General features: G+C 38.8%; 1 protein-coding gene and 1 long non-coding RNA gene across 4 annotated transcripts in view; one reads left to right on the forward strand and one right to left on the reverse strand.

The window, feature by feature from the left end:
- Positions 1-15,343, forward strand: part of TFCP2 (transcription factor CP2) — a 51,835-nt gene extending 36,492 nt beyond the window's left edge. Inside the window, exons 4-15 of one of the 3 annotated variants that reach the window (XM_060166219.1) lie at positions 23-128; positions 2,804-2,910; positions 3,942-4,094; positions 5,347-5,457; positions 6,345-6,433; positions 7,175-7,223; positions 7,609-7,702; positions 8,636-8,726; positions 10,869-10,993; positions 11,434-11,576; positions 13,432-13,483; positions 13,892-15,343. In XM_060166219.1, the coding sequence (XP_060022202.1) occupies positions 23-128; positions 2,804-2,910; positions 3,942-4,094; positions 5,347-5,457; positions 6,345-6,433; positions 7,175-7,223; positions 7,609-7,702; positions 8,636-8,726; positions 10,869-10,993; positions 11,434-11,576; positions 13,432-13,483; positions 13,892-13,926 (1,155 nt within the window). In that variant the 3' untranslated portion in view covers positions 13,927-15,343. Of the gene's footprint in view, positions 1-22; positions 129-2,803; positions 2,911-3,941; positions 4,095-5,346; positions 5,458-6,344; positions 6,434-7,174; positions 7,224-7,608; positions 7,703-8,635; positions 8,727-10,868; positions 11,108-11,433; positions 11,577-13,431; positions 13,484-13,888 lie in introns of those variants that run through there. The other 2 variants (XM_060166218.1, XR_009543499.1) reach the window with 2 other exon arrangements.
- LOC132529562 (uncharacterized) lies at positions 10,846-20,696 on the reverse strand. Its single transcript, XR_009543500.1, has 4 exons — positions 20,554-20,696; positions 20,212-20,346; positions 19,459-19,556; positions 10,846-11,003 (listed from the first exon to the last, which is right to left on the reverse strand). It is a non-coding gene; the product is annotated as an uncharacterized LOC132529562 (long non-coding RNA).
- Between the last annotated feature and the right edge of the window lie 128 nt (positions 20,697-20,824).

Genomic DNA, 20,824 nt, shown 5'->3' on the forward strand with positions numbered 1-20,824 from the left:
TGATTTTGTTGCTTCCTTTTAGAGTATATTCCGTGTCGTGTTCCATGACAGACGGCTACAATACACTGAACATCAGCAGCTGGAGGGCTGGAGGTGGAACCGACCTGGAGATAGAATTCTTGACATAGGTAAGTTAAGAGAATCTGTTGCCCAGGAAATGCCTATAACTATGGTCTGAGAATTGGTTTTCTTTCCTTGATGTTTACTTTGATTCAAAATGCTTCAGGGGCTCAATTAACGTGAACCTAGAAGTGGTTATTGATTAAGCATAAGAAATTACTGATATAATGATTCCAAAACTGAAGTTGAAAGTGTAGACACTTCAGTTCTGTAACAGTTGCATCCATAACTTGAGGGTGAGTTTTTGTTTTTTAAATTTAGTTGTGGTAAAATATACATAACATAAAATTTACCATTTTAACCATTTTTTTTTTTTTTTTTTTTTTTGCGGTATGCGGGCCTCTCACTGTTGTGGCCTCTCCCCTTGCGGAGCACAGGCTCCGGACGCGCAGGCTCAGTGGCCTGCGCGTTTAAGTTGAAGTTATATATGTGCTTTAATACGCAGTATTTCATACTTTCTTGGTGGCAATTTTTTTTTTTGCCGGCACGCGGGCCTCTCACTGCTGTGGCCTCTCCCGTTGCGGAGCACAGGCTCCGGACGCGCAGGCTCAGTGGCCATGGCTCACGGGCCCAGCCGCTCCGCGGCATGGGGGATCTTCCCGGACTGGGGCACGAACCTGTGTCCCCTGCATCGGCAGGCAGACTCTCAACCACTGCGCCACCAGGGAAGCCCCCTTAACCATTTTTAAGTGTACATTTCAGTTGCATTAAGTACATTCACATTGTTGTGCAACCGTCACTACCATCCATCTCTAGAACTTTTTTCATCTTGCAAAACTGAAACTCTGTACCCATGAAACAATAACTTCCCATTCCCTCCGCTCCCCAGTCCCTGGTAACCACCATTCTACTTTTTGTCTGTATCAATGTGACTACTGTAGGTGCCTCAGATAAGTGAAATCATTCAGTGTTTGTCTTTTTTGTGATTGGGTTATTTCAGTTACCATAATCCTCAAGATTCATACATATAGTAACATGTGCCACAACTTCCTTCTTTTTGGGAACCCTTGTGCACTGTTGTGGGAATGTAAGTTGGTACGGCCACTATGGAAAACAGTATGGAGGTTTCTCAAAAAACTAAAAATAGAACTACCATATGACCCAGCAATTCCACTCCTGGGTATATATCCAAAAGAAACAAAAACAATTCAAAAAGATACATGCAGGGGCTTCCCTGGTGGCGCAGTGGTTGAAAGTCCGCCTGCTAATGCAGGGGATACGGGTTCGTGCCCCAGTCCAGGAAGATCCCACATGCCGCGGAGTAGCTGGGCCTGTGAGCCATGGCCGCTGAGCCTGTGCGTCCGGAGCCTGTGCTCCGCAATGGAAGAGGCCACAATAGTGAGAGGCCCGCGTACCGCAACAAAAAAGATACATGCACCCCAGTGTTCATAGCAGCATTATTTACAGTTGCCAAGATATGGAAGCAACCTAAGTGTCCATCAACAGATAAATGTATAAAAAAGATGTGAGATATATATATACACATACACACACACTTACATACATATATATATTTATACACACATATACACACAATGGAATATTAGCCATAAAAAAAACGAAATTTTACCATTTGCAGCGACATGGATGTCATTATGCTAAGTGAAATAAGTCAGATAGGGAAAGACAAATGCTGTATGATATCACTTATATGTGGAATCTAAAAAATACAACAAACTAGTGAATGAAACAAAAAAGAGTTTTTTTTTCTTAAATCCTAAAGGGAAGGATCTTTACAAACACACATGCAGCCTCTCTTCGTGAATGTACTTTTAATTCTGGCATCTGTGTCTTTGATCTCTTATTGGTTGTCATCTCCTATTGGTAAGCATAGTTGTTAAACAAATCTAAGTACTACTATTTTTATCTGAGAAAACACTGGTTCTCCTACAGATATCTTGATATATATTTGATAAACTGGCTTTAGGATAAATCCAACGTAGCTAATGCTGTGGAGTGGAACCCACTTAATGCTTTCTTGTTTGAATCATTGATACTAAAACAGTAGAAAACTTATAGCATAGTTATGATAATAAATATCAGCCTGGCCTTATCCCCCAGTTTGAATATTAATAGAAGTCAGGGAATGATATTTAAATATATGCCATATGGACTGGAAAGCAAAGTTCTAAAGCCCATTCATTTTTCTTCCCTCCTGAGAATAAGATGTGTCACTCTGTTATAGGATTCTTTGATGACTTCATAAGGCAGCATCAATTGTTACGTTAAATTTTCCCCACTTAATATTTGTGATAACAACACTTTCTGCCTTTATTCAGACACTCTGCTTTATCCTTCTATGACAATCCTCTTAGTTTACTTCTAGCAGTAATACTAACCTTAAAACTGTAAGTGAAGCAGATTGTAAATTAAATTTTTCATGACACTAGAGCCAGTGTGTAGACTAAATCTATCTTTAAATAGAATTTTGGCACATTAAAAGGAAACTACTTTTAAATTGTCTTATTGTAAAAACGTTTTTAAATGGAAAAAAGATACTCAAAAGGAAAGTATTTAGGTCAATTTTAGGTCAAATCAAACTCTTTTTATTGGCAAAAAAAAGGTTTAAGGTATGATACACAAAAATCTTGGTAATTAGGGACCAATAATATAAGAATCGGTGCTTTCTTATTTAAACCCAGTAGCACTCAGAATTGTTCAATGATAACCATTTGTTTCTCAGATATCCCAATGTCTGTGGGTATAATCGATCCTAGGGCTAATCCAAACCAACTAAATACAGTGGAGTTCCTGTGGGACCCTGCAAAGAGGACATCTGTGTTCATTCAGGTAAGACACTGCAGATAGGGCTCCAGTTTTGAAGAGGATCTCTTACTACCAGTTTGGTTCTTAAGGGATAAAACATGTTGAATTTGAAATCTTTACAGGGTTGAATCTCTCAACAAGTGCAGACTTACTCAACATGTGCCTGAAAGCAATGAGGAGTTTCTGAATTGCTCTTCTAATTTCCCCAATTTATTTATTTGTTTCTCTCAAAAATACTTGCTAGTGGTTGCATAATATTTTATTCTTTGGCTGTACTTACCTAACAATTATTTAGCTTTGAGAATGTTCTAATTTTTCACTATTATCCAAGAAGTTATTTTGAACATCTTTATACTTAGAATTTGATTTGCATATCTGATTATGTCCTTTGGGTAGATTGCTTGAAAAGTCTTATTTGTTAGAGTTTATTTGTATGATAACCAATAGTTTGAGCACTTCTCATCAGGTAGTCACTGTGTTAAGTAAATACTTTTTATACATGATTTTACTTAAGACTTTCAAAAATAATCCTGTGTTGTAAGAATAGTCCTTGAGGCTTAGAGAAAATAACTTACCCAAGCTAGTATTTGGTCAACCAAGATTCCACTATTAAGATTACCAAGATCTTGGACTTTATGCAGTAGCCTAGCAAACCTTTTTCTTCCTATTGCTTGTGAGCTTTCATATTTACTGTGTTCCCAGCATGGATGGTGCCTGTGCTTTCTAAAATCTACCTTAAAGTTCAGGAAAGTTTTACTAACAGAAACCATTTCTCTTTTATGTTAGCTCTGTCTTTTCTGAAACGATTAATGAATGCCTCACAGTAGCTTTTTGTTAACATTAGATCTGTACATTTACTTTGTTTGCATTTGTAAATCGTTTAAGTTTTCCTCATTTCCTCATGAGAGTGTGAATTCTTCATGATCAAAAAGAGAGGAAAAGTTTCTTTGTAGGTGTTTAAAGGTTTTGCTGTTAGTAGTTGCCCCAAAAATGTTGCTGACTGGTTTGGCTAGCTAACAGTACTGAAACCTGGCTGGATGTTGCATTCTTTTCAGGTGCATTGTATTAGCACAGAGTTCACTATGAGGAAACATGGTGGAGAGAAGGGAGTGCCATTTCGAGTACAAATCGATACCTTCAAGGAGAATGAGAACGGGGAATATACGGAGCACTTACACTCAGCCAGCTGCCAGATCAAAGTCTTCAAGGTACTCCTGGGCGCTGTGCTGGCCCTTGGAACTTTCCCTCTCGTCCTTCATTTGCAACATTAGTCACCAAGTGAGAACGTCAGCTTGTCCCATCTTCAAAAACTATGAAAGCTCAGCCTAAATTAGAGTTATTGAAATAATTACTGATATGCCCGGTAAAGAAATTTAAATAGGGATGGTCATGGGAGAAGGGGAACTTGGAAAAGGGATCATATGGATATCATATGGATAGATACCTTCTCATTGCGAAAGATTCATTAATACAGCAGTATTCAGAGCATGACACTGAAGTCCCCCTTTACCACTCTTACCCTGACTCCCCAACCTCTCCCCAGAGGTGACCACTGTCAATAATTTCATATGTTGAGCTATTTGTAATGAGGTGGATAGACCTAGAGTCTGTCATACAGAGTGAAGTAAGTCAGAAAGAGAGAGACAAATACCGTATGCTAACACATATATATGGAATTTAAGAAAAGAAAATGTCATGAAAAACCTAGGGGTAAAGCAGGAATAAAGACGCAGACCTCTTAGAGAACGGACTTGAGGTTATGGGGAGGGGGAAGGGTGAGCTGTGACAGGGCGAGAGAGAGTCATGGGCATATACACACTAACAAACGCAGTAAGGTAGATAGCTAGTGGGAAGCAGCCGCATGGCACAGGGATATTGGCTCGGTGCTTTGTGACAGCCTGGAGGGGTGGGATGGGGAGGGTGGGAGGGAGGGAGACGCAACAGGGAAGACATATGGGAACATATGTTTATGTATGACTGATTCACTTTGTTATAAAGCAGAAACTAACACACCATTGTAAAGCAATTATACCCCAATAAAGATGTAAAAAAATAAAAAAAAAATAATTCAAAACAAAACAAAAAAAATAATAATTTCATATGTATCTTTCTAGTTCCCTTCTGTGCTCTTATATACACAGGTACCTAGATATACACATATTTTCTTTTCTTTGAAACATAAATGGGATTTTATGAATTGTTTTGAAGCTTGTTTTTTTCAGTTAACTATGTGCTTTAGAGATGTTTCCACGTCTGTAGCTATAGATCGCTCATTCTTTTTCAACTCCATCACACATTTAAATATCCTATTTTCAGACTTAGATGTAATGATGGATCTTGTCTTTACCTCATTGTACATAACTTTTTGTTTCACATGTGACTATTTTAAGTTCGTAGAAGTAATATTGTTGAGTCGAAGGGTGAGTATGTGATTTTGAAACAAAATATTTCTCATTTTAGCCCAAAGGTGCAGACAGAAAACAAAAAACAGATAGGGAGAAAATGGAGAAACGAACGCCTCATGAGAAGGAGAAATATCAACCTTCCTATGAGACAACTATACTCACAGAGGTAAAAGGATTTCTTTTGGTGACAATTTCAATCAGTACTTTTTACTCTTAAAAGAAAAATACAATTATTTTGCGATATACAGTTGACCCTTGAACAACACAGGTTTGAACTGCATGGGTTCATTTATACATAGATTTTTTTTCCCACTAAATATGTACTACCGTACTACATGGTTTGCAGTTCATTGAATCCAAGGATGCAGATACAAAGGGCTGACTGTCAAGTTATACCCGGATTTTTGACTGTGGAGGGGGAGACGGTGCTCCTAATACCTGCGTTGTTCAAGGGTCAACTGTATACATATATCATTATGTTGTATACCTAAAACTAATATAATGTTCATGTCAATTATATTTCAATTTAAAAAAAAAGAAACATCACTTCCAGTCTGGTCAAAACTTACTTGTCCTCTTAGTTGTGAGGGCCTCTGAGGAATTAAGATTTACTAATCAAGATGTGCTATTCGACAAATGAACTTATCTACAAAACAGAAGTAGAGTTACAAATGTAGAAAACAAACTTACGGTTACCAGGGGGTAAGCTGGGGGAAGGATAAATTGGGAGACTGGGATTGACATATACACACTACTGTGTAAAAAACAGATAACTAATAAGGACATACTGTATAGCACAGGGAACTCTACTCAGTATTCTGTAATGGCCTATATGGGAAAAGAATCTTAAAAAGAGTGGATATATGTATATGTATAACTGATTCACTTTGCTGTATACCTGAAACTAATACAACATTGTAAATCAACTATACTCCAATAAAATTAAAAAAAAAAAAGATGTGCCATTTGAGTAACAGTAGTACATCTTTGTGGAATTTTGACACAGAAAGAGTCAAATGTACTTTCTGTGGCTAAGTTGTCCTTTGTTTTTAGTGTTCTCCATGGCCCGAGATCACATATGTCAATAATTCCCCATCACCTGGCTTCAACAGTTCCCATAACAGTTTTTCTCTTGGGGAAGGGTAAGTCTGGGAAATTGGCTTGTGTTTGTCCTAAATATGTATTCTTTCGTTATGTCTCCATAAACAAAATCTTTCCAAATCAATAAGACCTTCTATTTGGTCAGTCTTTGATGGACTTATATATTAACTGAGGTTTGGGTTATCTTCAAAAGAGACTGAAAGAGTTTTTATGTAGCCTTTTTCCCCCTCTATTATTTATTTATTTTATTTTATTTCATTTGTTTTGGCCACGCCACAAGGCTTATGGGATTTAGTTTTTCATTGCCCTTACGGCCCTCGGCAGTGAGAGCGCAGAGTCCTAACCTCTGGACCTGCAGGGAATTCCCTTTTCCCCACTATTAGGAAACAGCATTTATGGTCAGTTTTTAGTGATTCAGGGAATGAATTTTCTGTGTTTTTCCCTTCTCCCTCTTACTGCTTCTCTTAAAGTTATTTCACTTCCTGATCAGAGTGGTCGTTGGGAATTGAAACACAGTTGTGCAAACAGTAAAATCTGTTTGGTTACTTATTAAGAATGATCCCAACACCTAATTATTATGAATCTTTGATAATTGGGGGAAGAAGATGAAGATGAGCTAAAATAATAGATAATAGAAGTATTGGATCCAAGAGTAAGAATGTTTTATGAGATAGCACAGATTCCCTTAAATCTCTAGCTTAAGACTTATGATGATGAAGAATGAGGCGATGAACCCTAGTATGTGTCATGAACTCATCCTTTCATTTTAAATGTTTCTTTAGAAATGGTTCACCAAACCACCAGCCAGAGCCACCCCCTCCAGTCACAGATGTAAGTCTAAAGTTATATAAATGTCAGTTATTATAGTCTAATAGTCTGATGTCTAATAATACTTTGGTGACTGTGTGATTCAGTAGAAATGCCCAACTTTTAGGGAGTATTATTCATTCACTAAGCAAACATTTATTGAATTTTGGCCTGAACCAGATACTGTGCTGTATTTAAGGAACTTTCAGTCTAGTGGGGAAGATAAGGATGGAATTCCATGGATATCTTGCATGGTTAGAGAAAGAAGACTGATGTATAAACAACTTCCAAGCAAACTCAGCCTGTCTGAATGTGGGTGTATTTGGCTGTTGTTACCTAATGATGTAACATTTACCTTTTTAAAGTTGAGTCTATTTAGTTACCAAAAAAAATGCTTTCCCTCTTTCAGAACCTCTTGCCAACAACCACACCTCAGGAGGCTCAGCAGTGGTTGCATCGAAACCGTTTTTCCACATTCACAAGGCTTTTTACAAACTTCTCAGGTTAAATTTGCTTGTCCTTTTGTTTTCCCCAGCATGGGATTTCCTTTACATTCCAGGGCCTCCTGGTATCCCTGTGTTGTTTTGTGTGTAGAGGGGGGAGATCTTAATGCATTTTTCTGATTAAATGAATTTCATTGAACCCTTCAGACTTTCTCACCAGCTGCAGCTGTGCTGTGAAATGCTCAAAAAAGAAAGACCTCTTAGTTTAAACTCATTTTAATTTTAAAATATTTATTCTATACAATACTTTAAAATATATTATCCATAAAATATTTTATCAAGGAGCATTGCAAGTAGTCGGAAATTTTCCCCTTGCTATCACTATATTATGTTTTCTTTGCACATTCCACTCTTATTTAGCACCTTCTGTGTACCAGGTATGGTAGGAATACACAAATGGATAAGGCATATTTCCTGATCAGTCACCATCTAGTATCAAAGAAAACCCAAATCAAAATAAAACCCTGAAAAAGGTAAACAAATAGTTGTAATGCAATAGATAAGTGTAAGGCTCTGGAGTTTGGGAACATGTGTGATGTGTGATGCGTGAGGTAAATCTTGAGGGCTGAGGAAGAGTCTGGTGGTCAGACAGTGGAAGGAACATGTGTGATGTGTGATGTGTGAGGTAAATCTTGAGGGCTGAGGAAGAGTCTGGTGGTCAGACAGTGGAAGGATATTTCAGGCAGGAGGAACAACTTGCTCATTAGGCGTGATCAGCATGATGAAAGCATAGGGTTAAATGAATAAGTTAATTGGGTGGGAATTGAGGTGAGAGAGGATGCAGGGGCCAGGTCATGGAGGGCCTTATATGCCATGCAAGAGATTATGACTGTAGCATACTAGTAATGAGGTGTCGTTGTAACACAGTCCATTTTAAGTCATTAACAAGGAGAATCTTTGCCGTTATCACCCATTTTCTTATATTTATTCCAGGGGCAGATTTATTGAAGCTAACTAGAGATGATGTGATTCAAATCTGTGGCCCTGCAGATGGAATCAGACTTTTTAATGCATTGAAAGGCCGGTATGTAATTAGTGGTAAAATATCAGTGGGGCTGGATTTCAAATGGATTTGGATTCAGGGACTCTTCGCAATACTTTTTGTACAGCTAAATACATCTTGTCGAAACATTCTTTTTGAATGCCAGCTATGTGCCAAATAAAGATGAAAAATATCTTTTCCTGTACTTGATCCAAGGAGGTCCTCATGATATTCCATTTTTCATTCAGTTAAATATCCGTTGTCCCTGTTATGAGCCATTAGGCTTTGGTGATACATTGATGAGCTTTCTGATGGGGAGAGAGAGAAAGATTATAAACTATAAGTATTTTGAATAGTGATAAGTATTTTGAAGGAAAACAAAACAAACAAACAAAAATAAGGTGGTGTCCTACAGAGTACAGAATATAGTCAGGAAAGACCTCTCTGAGGAGGGGGCATTTAAACTGAGTTATGAGAAGGATGGAAGCTTTGGAGTCATGAGGGAAGAACATGCTATGCAGAAGAAACAGTGGGTGCAAAGGTCCTGAACTCAGTTTTACTAAAGAAGAGATTATTCTTAAGTTTGGGTAGGAATTGCTTAAGTGTCTGCTTACAAATATTACATGTAATACAGAGGAACTTCTAGTCTCTGTTTGGGATTTACAGTTTACAATAGGAAGTAGTAATATTGATGGAAAAAACATACAGGTCAGTGCCACAGAACCAAATCAGTGACTAAATAATGAAACAGATTGTGAAGTATTTGTGTTTGTGTATATTACAAGAGATAATTGAATCAAGTTGGAAACTTTTTTAAAAAAATAAATTTATTAATTTTGGCTGTGTTGGGTCTTCGTTTCTGTGCGTGGGCTTTCTCTAGTTGCGGCGAGCAGGGGCCACTCTTCATCGCGGTGCGCGGGCCTCTCACTGTCACGGCCTTCTCTTGTTGCGGAGCACAGGCTCCAGACGCACAGGCTCAGCAGTTGTGGCTCACGGGCCTAGTTGCTCCGTGGCATGTGGGATCTTCCCAGACCAGGGCTCGAACCCGTGTTCCCTGCATTGGCAGGCAGATTCTCAACCACTGCGCCACCAGGGAAGCCCAAGTTGGAAACTTTTAAGGAAAGAGGTGAAATTCAAAGGGTTGATGACTGGGAGGAAAAGAATGGATCTTTCATTTTTAAAAGTATTACCTACAGAGGAGCTTCCCTGGTGGTGCAGTGGTTGAGAATCAGCCTGCCAGTGCAGGGGACACGGGTTTGAGCCCTGGTCTGGGAAGATCCCACATGCTGCGGAGCAGCTAAGCTCGTGTGCCACAATTACTGAACCTGTGCTCTAGAGCCCGTGAGCCACAACTACTGAGCCCGCGTGCTGCAACTACTGAAGCCCGCGTGCCTAGAGCCCATGCTCCGCAATGAGAAGCCACCACAATGAGAAACCCGCACACTGCAACGAAGAGTAGCCCATGCTCGCCGCAACTGGAGAAAGCCCGCGCGCAGCAGTGAAAACCCAACACAGCCAAAAATAAATAAATCTATTTAAAAAAAAAAGTATTACCTACAGAGCATTTAGAAATAGGAAGGAATAAGATGATCAGAGCAAGAGGTAATTCAATATTGTTGTCTAAGAAGAAAGAACAGAAAGAAGGCTAAAGACGCTTAGGAGAAGATAATGAGGGAAATAAGATTTTCTAGTTTATCCTGTTGGTACTTTTAAGTATCAATAGAAGGTATGTCTTGAACTGACCCACAAAACAGTGGCTCACACATTTTGAATCTTTCTAACCTTTACATCAAAGGTTACAAACTCAAATGACTACAGAGACCACATGTAAATGAGTGACAGTCAAGTCTGGGGGGTACTGAAGAATGCATGCACCACGCAAGTAGAACAGCTGATTGGGTGTTTTGTAAGAATGGGGGCCTTGGATCACCAGATCTGATTTTTCAAGGAAAACCAGAGGTTTATATGAGGGCTTCTGTTGGAATGAATTCAGTTAAAACGCGCACGCGCGCACCACACACACACACACACACAGACACACACACACACAGACACACACACACACAGAGACACACACACACACACACACACCAGTGGGGAGCTAAAATGTAGACACACAAGTTCTTCCTTAAAATGTGCTCACCATGAAAGAGTTGAGTAACAGCTTTCTTTTTTCCTCCTTAGGATGGTGCGTCCAAGGCTAACCATTTACGTTTGTCAGGAATCCTTGCAGCTGAGGGAGCAGCAGCAACAGCAGCAGCAACAGCAGCAGAAGCATGAGGATGGAGACTCAAATGGTACTTTCTTCGGTAGGTCGTTCTGCACAGGCCAGGAGAGATATGAAGAAAAATGAAGAGATGACTTATGAGCATGTGTGATGGGAATTTATCAAACAGCAGATTCAGCATTTGCTAGAAGGAATGGTAATTGCTAATGTTTATTGAGTTCCTAATATATTATGCCAGGCACTATTCTCAGCACGTTTACATGTTTTAATTTTTACAACCGGTGTTTCCTCTTTGCAGTAGATTTTATTGTTCTTGCCAACATTTCGATGAGGAAGATGAGGCTTAGGGATGTTAAGTAACTTGCCCCAGGTCACACACAGCTAGTGAGTGGTTGAGCTGGCATTTCAATTCAGGCAGTCTGCCTCTGAGTCCTTCAGGAAAGTGGGCATTCCTAGTGATCAGATTACATTTAAGACCAGAGACACTCTGTACTGACTGCCTTTGCTTTCTCCTTTTTGCAGTTTACCATGCCATCTACCTAGAAGAACTGACAGCTGTTGAACTGACAGAAAAAATCGCCCAGCTTTTCAGCATTTCCCCTTGCCAGATCAGCCAGATCTACAAGCAGGGGCCCACAGGAATCCATGTGCTCATTAGTGACGAGGTAGATTTTCAGCACAGCTGAATCACCAGATGACAGTGATTTGTCTGGGCAGATGACAGGAGCAGGAACCGTTCTACTGGGGCAGAGTGCTCTGTTTTCTAAGACAAGAGGTTTTCAAATGTTTTTGTTTGCTTACCTCCTACAATGATGTTTTAAAACTGTGTATCCCCTTGCACGTTTTTAGGTTGACTTAAAATTTTTTGTTTTAAGTTTAAATAGTTGCAAAAGATGTCATTTCTGGGCATATTATATGACATTTAAAAATGAAGTGATTACTTCACTACTCTAGCTATATTCCATGTAACCTAAATACAAGAGTAATTTAATACTGTCATCTGTTTAAAAAAATACATGAATATACTTTTTTAACAGAATTTTTATATCATTTCTCTGCTTCGTTAAACTCATATTTTCATTCACTTCCCCCACAGAATTTCATCTTACCATAACCTACCTTTATGCTTGAATATCTTTTATTAATTATCCTACCATATTTCTTTAAAACAAAAATTTGCTTCAATAAAAGTAAAAAATATCTCTTCTGAATAGAATTATCACCATAATTATACAATGGATTAAAATAACATAAATGTATTATATGTTTTGATAAGTAATTATTAAACATTAAGAAAAATTTATTAATGCATTAGTGCATCTAGGGAGTTCCCTGGTAGCCTAGTGGTTAGGATTCTCAGCTTTCAGTGCCAGGGCCTGGGGTTCAATCCCCGGTCAGGGAACTGAGATCCCGCAAGCCGTACGGTGTGGCCAAAAATAAATAAATAAAATACAATAAAAGTGCGTCTATTAATGAGATGGATGAGATTACTCGATTCCTTACCCTCCCTCCCACAGACAATTAATTCATCGATAGATACATACTGCCTATTGATTGCTAGAATGAAATAGAGTTCAGCATCAATTCCATCCGTTTTTTTCCCCTAGATAATAAGTGCTGTGGAATCTGTTCCATATAAATTGATAGACAGGAATGGATGAGTTTGCTGTAACAGCATTGATGGATTTTTTTTTTAACTTCTGAGTTATGTGCCAAAAATTGCATAGTGATATTATCAAAAATTATTTTGAATCATCTGTCATTTGACAATTTGTGATTAGATCACTTCAATTCTGGTGAAAGGAAAGAATTGAAAATAAGACTTTATTACCCAGTCATTTGAGTTCCCGTTTGCAATTACACTTCTGCATCCTGGAGGCTTTTATACTCCAGGGCAGTGCATCTTCATAGGATTTCAGGAAGGTGAAACTCTTGCCTTTATTTTATAAAATGGGAAAAGGGAGTTTGAGAAGGGAAGTGGGAAAGGAAAACTGAAGAGGTTCTCAGATGGTTTTAGGAAAGAACAGATATGGAAGTTTAATTCCTCCCATATGGGCCTATCTGTATCTGTGTGCCCCTTGGAAAGTCTTGGGGTTAGCCCAGGAAAATGCACACTCGAATTTTAAGAAAGCAGTTTTAGAATGCTTAGCTTTGAAAGCTTTTGAAAACTAAATAGGAGAGAAAACAAAACAAAGGATTATTCTTCACTTATATCTAGTATAATAAACACACAGGCAAAATAAATATAGCAGGGCTTCCCTGGTGGCGCGGTGGTTGGGAGTCCGCCTGCCGATGCAGGGGACGCGGGTTCGTGCCCCGGTCTGGGAGGGTCCCACATGCCGCGGAGCGGCTGGGCCCGTGAGCCATGGCCGCTGGGCCTGCGCGTCCGGAGCCTGTGCTCCGCAACCGGAGAGGCCACAGCAGTGAGAGGCCCGCATACCGCAAAAAAAAAAAAAAATAATAAAATAAATATAGCAAACCAAGGTTTTAATAATCAGCAAAACTTCTTGCTTTTTTCAGATGATACAGAACTTTCAGGAAGAAGCCTGTTTTATTCTGGACACAATGAAAGGTAATGAAGTAGTAAGGCAAATGCCTTTCTCGAAGGAGTTTGACGGTTTTTTTTATAGTACTTTGAGGAGAGAGGGAAAGTATTAACTGCCGTATTTGAGGTAAAGAAAGTGACATTATTAGAGATGGTTCCTTTTTATGAATTGGCTTCTTGCCATTATTAGAGTAGACAGTGTAACTGATGACTTCCTGCCATCTTCTTCCACCTTCCATGGACAAAGGATGAAACGGAGGCATGCTGTTCTTATAATGCATGTTTATTACAAGTATCCTGTGATAATTAAGTATACCGCCCTCTGTCCTTCTGTTTTTTCTTTCTCTAAAGAACCTTACCACATATATTTTTCTCCTGCTGTGTTTTAGAGGGAACTAAAGATTCTTCTTTTTTCTTTTCTTTTTTTTACAGCAGAAACCAATGATAGCTATCATATCATACTGAAGTAGGTGTGGGGCATTCCGTCCTCAGTGGCTGCTGCTGCTTTCGCCTATGGGAACTCCCCTCTCGAAGGGGGTCTTGCAAATGGAGCTCTGAAGGGCTGCAAGAACCTGACCCATCTGACTGTGTCCAGGCCTTGGAGGCAGAATCCCAGGCATCTGTTGGCCCAGGCTCTTAGGGCACCCACAGATTACTGCCCAACATGCATTTCTGCAACGATTTCTTATTTAAAATTTCTGGACCCTATTGTTGTTGAATATCAATAGAAAACTCCACATCATTTAGGGTGTGTGTAGGGCATAATGATGATGAGAATTGTGTGATGTTTAATGGAAAGATGTTAAATTTTGTGATATGGAGCCATGTAATTTTTTTTTCTAACATAAAAGCAAACATCTATATTCATAAGACTAGATCCTCAACCTTTTTTACCCCTGAAAAACCTCATTAAAGAGAAATATGGAGAAAGAAGAAAATTCTTCTTTTGATTCCCCTGTAATTCTATGACTAATAGTAATTTTAGGTAACATTTATTGCACATTTAGTTGTGTGAGGCAGTGTGATAAATTCTTTAAATAGATTACCTTGTTTAAATCCTCTTAATAGCCCTATATGAAGTAGGTAATAATGATCCCTAATTGAAGATGAGGAAATGGAGACAGAGTGGCCGAGGAGCTTGCTGAGTAACAGGCAGCTAGCAGCTAGTGACACTGAAATGCAAACCCAGGCCGTCTGGCTCTTATTAACAGCCATCCGTGACTGCCACCCTTGCAGTCCTCTGTGCTTGCCACCGTTTCCTACTGTGGCTCTTCTGGTGAATTGGATCTAACACTGAGCGAGAACTGAGGAATTAACACCAAAAGGGACAAACCACACCTAAATAATGATGAACAAATCAAGACCTACAAAAAAATGAAAACATAGACACTTTCAAAGCATCATCAGTTACCAGATTCACAGAATTTGAGGTGGTGAAAACTAGGGATTATCTGTAACTCCCCAAATTCACTGTTATTGAATGACCTTCTCAAACTATTAATGAGTTAGACTAACCTCTGCTTTCTCTTTCCCCTCTCTGCATCTTCTCTTGGTATAGAAAATTCTTTTACTCATGTAGCGTTCTTTTATATAAGCTTTACAAGAAATTCATTCCCATCCTGTTTGCATTCTTACCATATACTTTAGTTCTTCCTGATTGTGATTGTGTGCTCTTGTGTGTGTGCATGTGTAAGACTATGGGTCTTTTTTCATGTAAAGTTTTATCCAGAAATCCCTCTACGTGTTATGCTGAGGTGAAAAATGATAATGTTCAAAAGATTCTGTATTGGATTTGAATCTGTGTGTGTGTGTATTTTTAAAGCATTTGATAAAGTTTAAATGTTTTTATACAGAGATTTTCGTTCATTAAAATCCACCTTCAACATGGTCTGTTTTCTTTTGGTTTGAAAGAAATTGAAAATTTTGAAACCAGAAAATTAAGTCAAATGACTTGTTTAAAATCGACCTGGACAACTTGACATATTAGGCCAAAATACTTTTTTAGTGACTGATTACCAGATGTCCCCATTCTGGGGGGACATTTCTAATTGTATTATGTTCATAGGACTGGTTCTCAGCTCGGGGAAGTCAGCTCTCTCCCCAGCAGGCTGCTGTTTTTTATTTTTATTTATTTATTTATTCCAGTTCTTTCTGAATGTTAGGCTGGGAGGGTTGGACTTTTACGGTCCCTTCTAAATCTGCATCTGTGACTCTTGTTTACTGTAAATGATACACAGAATTCTATTAATATATTTACTATAAATTTACACTTACTAATTTTTACTTGGAGATAGAGGGTTTTTTAAGAGTAGTTTTCAAATTTATATAGAAATGAATTTATGTAAGTTTGTAATCATAGATCCTCAGATTAACTAGAAAATCTCTTGGGCTTTCTTTAGCTTCAAACAAATATTTATAGTGCTAATGCCATATAATTGGTAAGAATTGGTGTAGTGATAGAACACTGTAATTATTCAACTTGCTTTAAAAAATTGCATTTGTTCACTATTGATCCTTGCAGTTAAATGAAAATTTTAAACTAGCTTTTTCATGATGAAAGTAATACACAAAGTGATAAATTCAAATAAAGAAAGGTATAACTTATCTCCTTGTCCCACTCTATAGAGGTAGCCATTGCAAAAAAGTTTCTCTCTTTCACACACACACACACACACACACACACACACACACACACACACACACACACACACACACACACACACACACACACACACACACACACACACACACCCAGATGGGCTCATGTAGTACTAATGATCTGCAGTTTTCTTTTTATGTTTAATATATCCTGAACATCTTTCTATGTTAGGATTTATAGTTTGACATCATTCTTTTGGGGAAAAAAATGGCCATTCCTTACGGATGCCATTTAGGTTAAGCCCATTTAAACATGTATTCTCCTAAGTTTTTTGCGTGTATCTCTAAGATATATTCCTAAAAGTAAAATTTGCTGGATTTTACCTCTTTAACCATGTGATGGTTGATACTTAAAATAAAGGAGATGGTTTAATGTTTCCATAGGGTGAGGGTATATGAGAAGGAGAATGGTTAGATTTTAGGCCCTCCTGAGAAGTGGAGTAGCATCCTGTTTAGCTTAGTATTGTCTGTACTGTTTCCTTGAAGTATAATAGGTTCCATCTAGAAGAATCTATTGTGTAAAGACTTGATAGTTAAAAGGGAGTCATTGGGAAGTAAAAGGGTCACTGCAGAACTCTTAAGGACTGAATACCAGTCACTATGTAAAATGTGGCTATTAAGTAATAAGATTGTCCAATATTATGCCCCAATAATAAGAATGTTTGCCCAAATATATGATTTATTTAAGACGCCACTTAAAGGGAGGGGAAATGGGGGTGGTCATCTTGTCTGGAAAGAGATTACAGTACGACAGATATAAGACAAGTAAGTAGAGTCTGAAAGACCTGAGGTGGTGAGGTTCTCTTGAGGGGACAGACGTGATTCCTGGAAGTCAGGCACTGTCAGGCACTGGGTACGCTGTGAGGGGCAGGGCATGATCTCACCACTGTGAGTTGGAGGAGCATGGCAAGTGAAGAAGGCTTGACATAATGAGCCTCGCCATTTCTCATTTAGGCCTAATGAAAGAGTGTTCTGAAAACCCTTTGTATCTCCAAGTCTCCTGAGAAAGTCTTTCATATAGGGTTGCTGCAGACATTTGGGCTATCTTCAAACTACCGTGAAGGATTGACTGAAGCTTCAGCATTCAGTTTTGAAAGTAACACAAATTTCAGGTGCAAATATTTGAAAACAAGACCGAGTTTCTCCTCCTTCGCTGAAGCTTTTTTCTCTGGCCAATACCTAACAATTCCAGATAACTTGGAACCAGAGAGCTGCAGTTGAGCCTTTTTATCATTTTTCTGAATCTTTAGTTGTCTTACTTGGCCATGGATGGTTCCCCTATGGGAATTTGATCTGTTATGGCCTCTGCTGCTCTGTTATGAGAACTCCCAAGTCTCAGCAGGAATGGCACAAATGCCCCACCTAGCTGCATCTTTTTATATACTAGTTCGTATAAAGTAATCCTGCTTCATTCTTCTGCTTCTCCTAAAAATGCTCTGTTTTCTTAGTCATGAGCTAAGGCTTTTCCTGCTAGAATATTTATTTTTAGTTTGTGATTAAATTATTGTTTCATTATACAAACTCCAAGACTTAAATAAGGAAGAAAGATGCCTTATGTGATGTGAGGTTAATGCCATCAGCACTTGTTTTCTGTTTTGTTAATACTTTATTTCTCCTCTATGCTTCTTTAATGACTTTGTATTTTGCCTTTGACCTTGAACTTCCATCTATTTCTACTTCCTTCTTTTTTCCGCATCTTTCCTCTTCACTTCCAGATCTCCTCTGTATTGTTCCTTATGAATTCTGGCCTGTTCAACAAATTAATTTGGAAATTGCAACGAAGTCTAGCATTTGCATTCTCAAATTCAGAGATTTAAAAGTTGTATATGAATTAAATTTTTCAGTTGGATTAAAGTCAATTTTATAAAGGAACTTGCTATTTAAAAAACACTATTGTATTATTGTATTATACTATTTTGTATTATATGGGATCTTTTGGGACATGAGTAATAACCAGTTTATCTTGTAAATCTGTGTTTTCATATATTTGCATAAGATGAGATACACATTCCTCATTTTAATCACTACAGATTCCTGTTTTCTTCCTTTTTTTTTTGGCTGTGCTGTGTGGCTTGTGGGATCTTAGTTCCCCGACCAGGAATTGAACCCAGCCCCTTGGCAGTGAGAGCACGGAGTCCTAACCACTGGACCGCCAGGGAATCCCCTCTTTCTGAGTTCTAATGTCTAATTTTTCATTTAAGGGTTTAGTTAATATCTTTCCCTAGACATCTTTATAACTTTACTTCAGACTTTCATTCACCTTTTTTAAGCTTATTAAGCTTGACCTCTCTAAACTCACCCTTGCACTCTACCCCCTCAAACCTGTTTTTTTGCTTTTTTAATAGGGTTTTTGTGTGTGTTATGCACATATATAGATAAATTTGTGTGTCTTTTTTTGAAACCTTCCTTGATAAAACACACAGCTTCTTCGATTTTTTGTGCTCTTAAATTGCTGTGGCCCCGTCTTTTTCCCAGATTTGCTCTATTGATCTCTTTCGGTTAGTGTGGAATTAGTCACAAAGAGGTGCCTGTCTCTCTAGATCTGGATTCTAATTAAATGTAAATTAGTAAAGTAACATACAACTTCAGGGCTAAATCTACGAATTCCCTATCAGAAAAACAAATACAATGGCTTAGATTTAAAAAAAAAATTTTTTTTAATATTTATTTTTTGGCTGCATCGGGTCTTAGTTGTGGCAGGTGGGATCTTTCATTGCGGCATGTGGGCTCTTCCTTGCAGTGCACGGGCTTCCCTCTAGTTGTGGCATGCAGGCTCATTAGTTGTGGCATGCAGGTTTAGCTGCCCCACGGCACGAGGGATCTTAGTTCCCTGACCAGGGATCGAACCAATGTCCCCTGCATTGGCAGGGGGATTCTTAACCACTGGACCACCAGGGAAGTACATGCAATGGCTTAGATTTTACTTAACTCTTTTTCTCTAAGAAGCTCAGCACATAGTATCCTCTGATCTATTCATTTTCAACCTTCCTGGAGAGTGTACTCTTTATCTTTTGTTTGGTAAAGAGTAGTTGATGCAGTACATACTTTGGTGTCAGATAAGCCACTGTTCAAATCCCAGATCTTGCTCTTCCTGGATGTGACCTTGGACAATATAATCTCTTAAACCTTAACTTTCTCATCTTAAAAAGGAGATAATGCTTAATTCATAGGGTTGTTAGGGAGATTACAAAGGATAATGAGTATAAAGCAGTTTTATTTTGTACGTAATATACTTATTCAGTTGCTTAATAAGTTTAGGATACTATTGACTACAAGATCACCTTTACATGTAGACAAGACTGCAAGACAGACGTATAAACACTGCCCAGGACATAAAATCTGACCTTTGGTTTTCATCTTCATCTGTTCTTGATCATCTGTCTTTTCTTCCTACTTGACTTTTTTGTCCCTAAAACACACCCATGCATGAATTATGCATGGTCTGGAACAAAGCAGTCACATTTAGAATTAGATGTCCATTGTTATAATTTACATATTAATAATATTAGCATTTCTTTTCACTTTTCCTTGTATCTTCTGTTCTACTGCACTTAAGCTTAACTTACCTAGTGATTCTATCAAGACAATGAAATATGGTGAATAAGTGACTCTGTGATAAGTAGTTGGGATGTTTGTAAGTCCAGATGATCTTTTTGACTGATCTAGAGATTACTGCCAAATTGGATTCTGCTGTCTCCTCAAAGGATGTGCCTAACTTTGCTTTGGCTGTCTTCTAGTTTGGTGTCATTAACCAACAAAGCTTGGGCATTGAGGCTGATGGTACTCTGACAGATTTCTATGACTGCTCAAATTCTAGATGTGTAGGCATATGAAACACTTTTAGCCTACCCAGCATGGCCTTTAGGCTGCTTTTTTTGTTACTCAGACCGCTGATTCTACAGAGTCTGGGGTCTTCTCTTCCTTTTTGATTTCTGTGTGGCCAGGAAAAACACATTGCACTGTGTTGCAAACATTTTATACTACTATTTAATCTCCACAAAACCCTATGAGATACATACTTTTATCCCCATTTTGCAGATGAGGAAGCCAAGGCACGGGGAAGTAAGGGGCGAACTGGCACCATTGTAATAACTTACCTAGTGATGCTATCAAGACAATGAAATATGGTGAATAAGCGACTCTAGACGTAACAACTTCTGATTTCTGAGTCTTTTTCCCGTTTTGAAAATGGATTGCACAGTTGTGAAGATCAGAAGTCATGTAAGAAATTTCTGGAAGGAAAACAATCCATCAATACATACTGAGATTACTCTGCATTGCTTGTATTTTCTTTATACCTTGGGCAGGCTGCAGCACGTCATGCTGCTTAAGACTTAGATCCCCTGAGCAAGGATAAGGGGGATTAAGTTCCTTAGGCATGGGAGTGTGGGCCTGGCGAAAGGAAAAGGGGAGTTATAGAAGACAATTTGTTTAGTCACCGAAGATCTGTAGCTGAGGGTCTCCGCTTTTCCTCTTCAAAAGGCTGCTGTGGCGTCAACTCGCTTGCTTTCCCAGGGTCCGCTGCTGCGGACTCACAGCCTCCTGAGCCTGTTTGCGGGCGAGTTTCGGCTTTGCGCTGGTAGCCGCCTCCAACTCCCGGCATGCCGCTGGGCGTGGGGCCGGCACGTAGACTCCATTTCCCAGCCTGCCCCGGGGCTCGGTCCGGACGTGCCGGCGCCTATAAGACCCTGAGCGCTGCGGCCAAAGCCT

Source organism: Lagenorhynchus albirostris, chromosome 11, assembly GCF_949774975.1.
Source record: "Lagenorhynchus albirostris chromosome 11, mLagAlb1.1, whole genome shotgun sequence".
Classification (NCBI taxonomy): Eukaryota; Metazoa; Chordata; class Mammalia; order Artiodactyla; family Delphinidae; genus Lagenorhynchus; species Lagenorhynchus albirostris.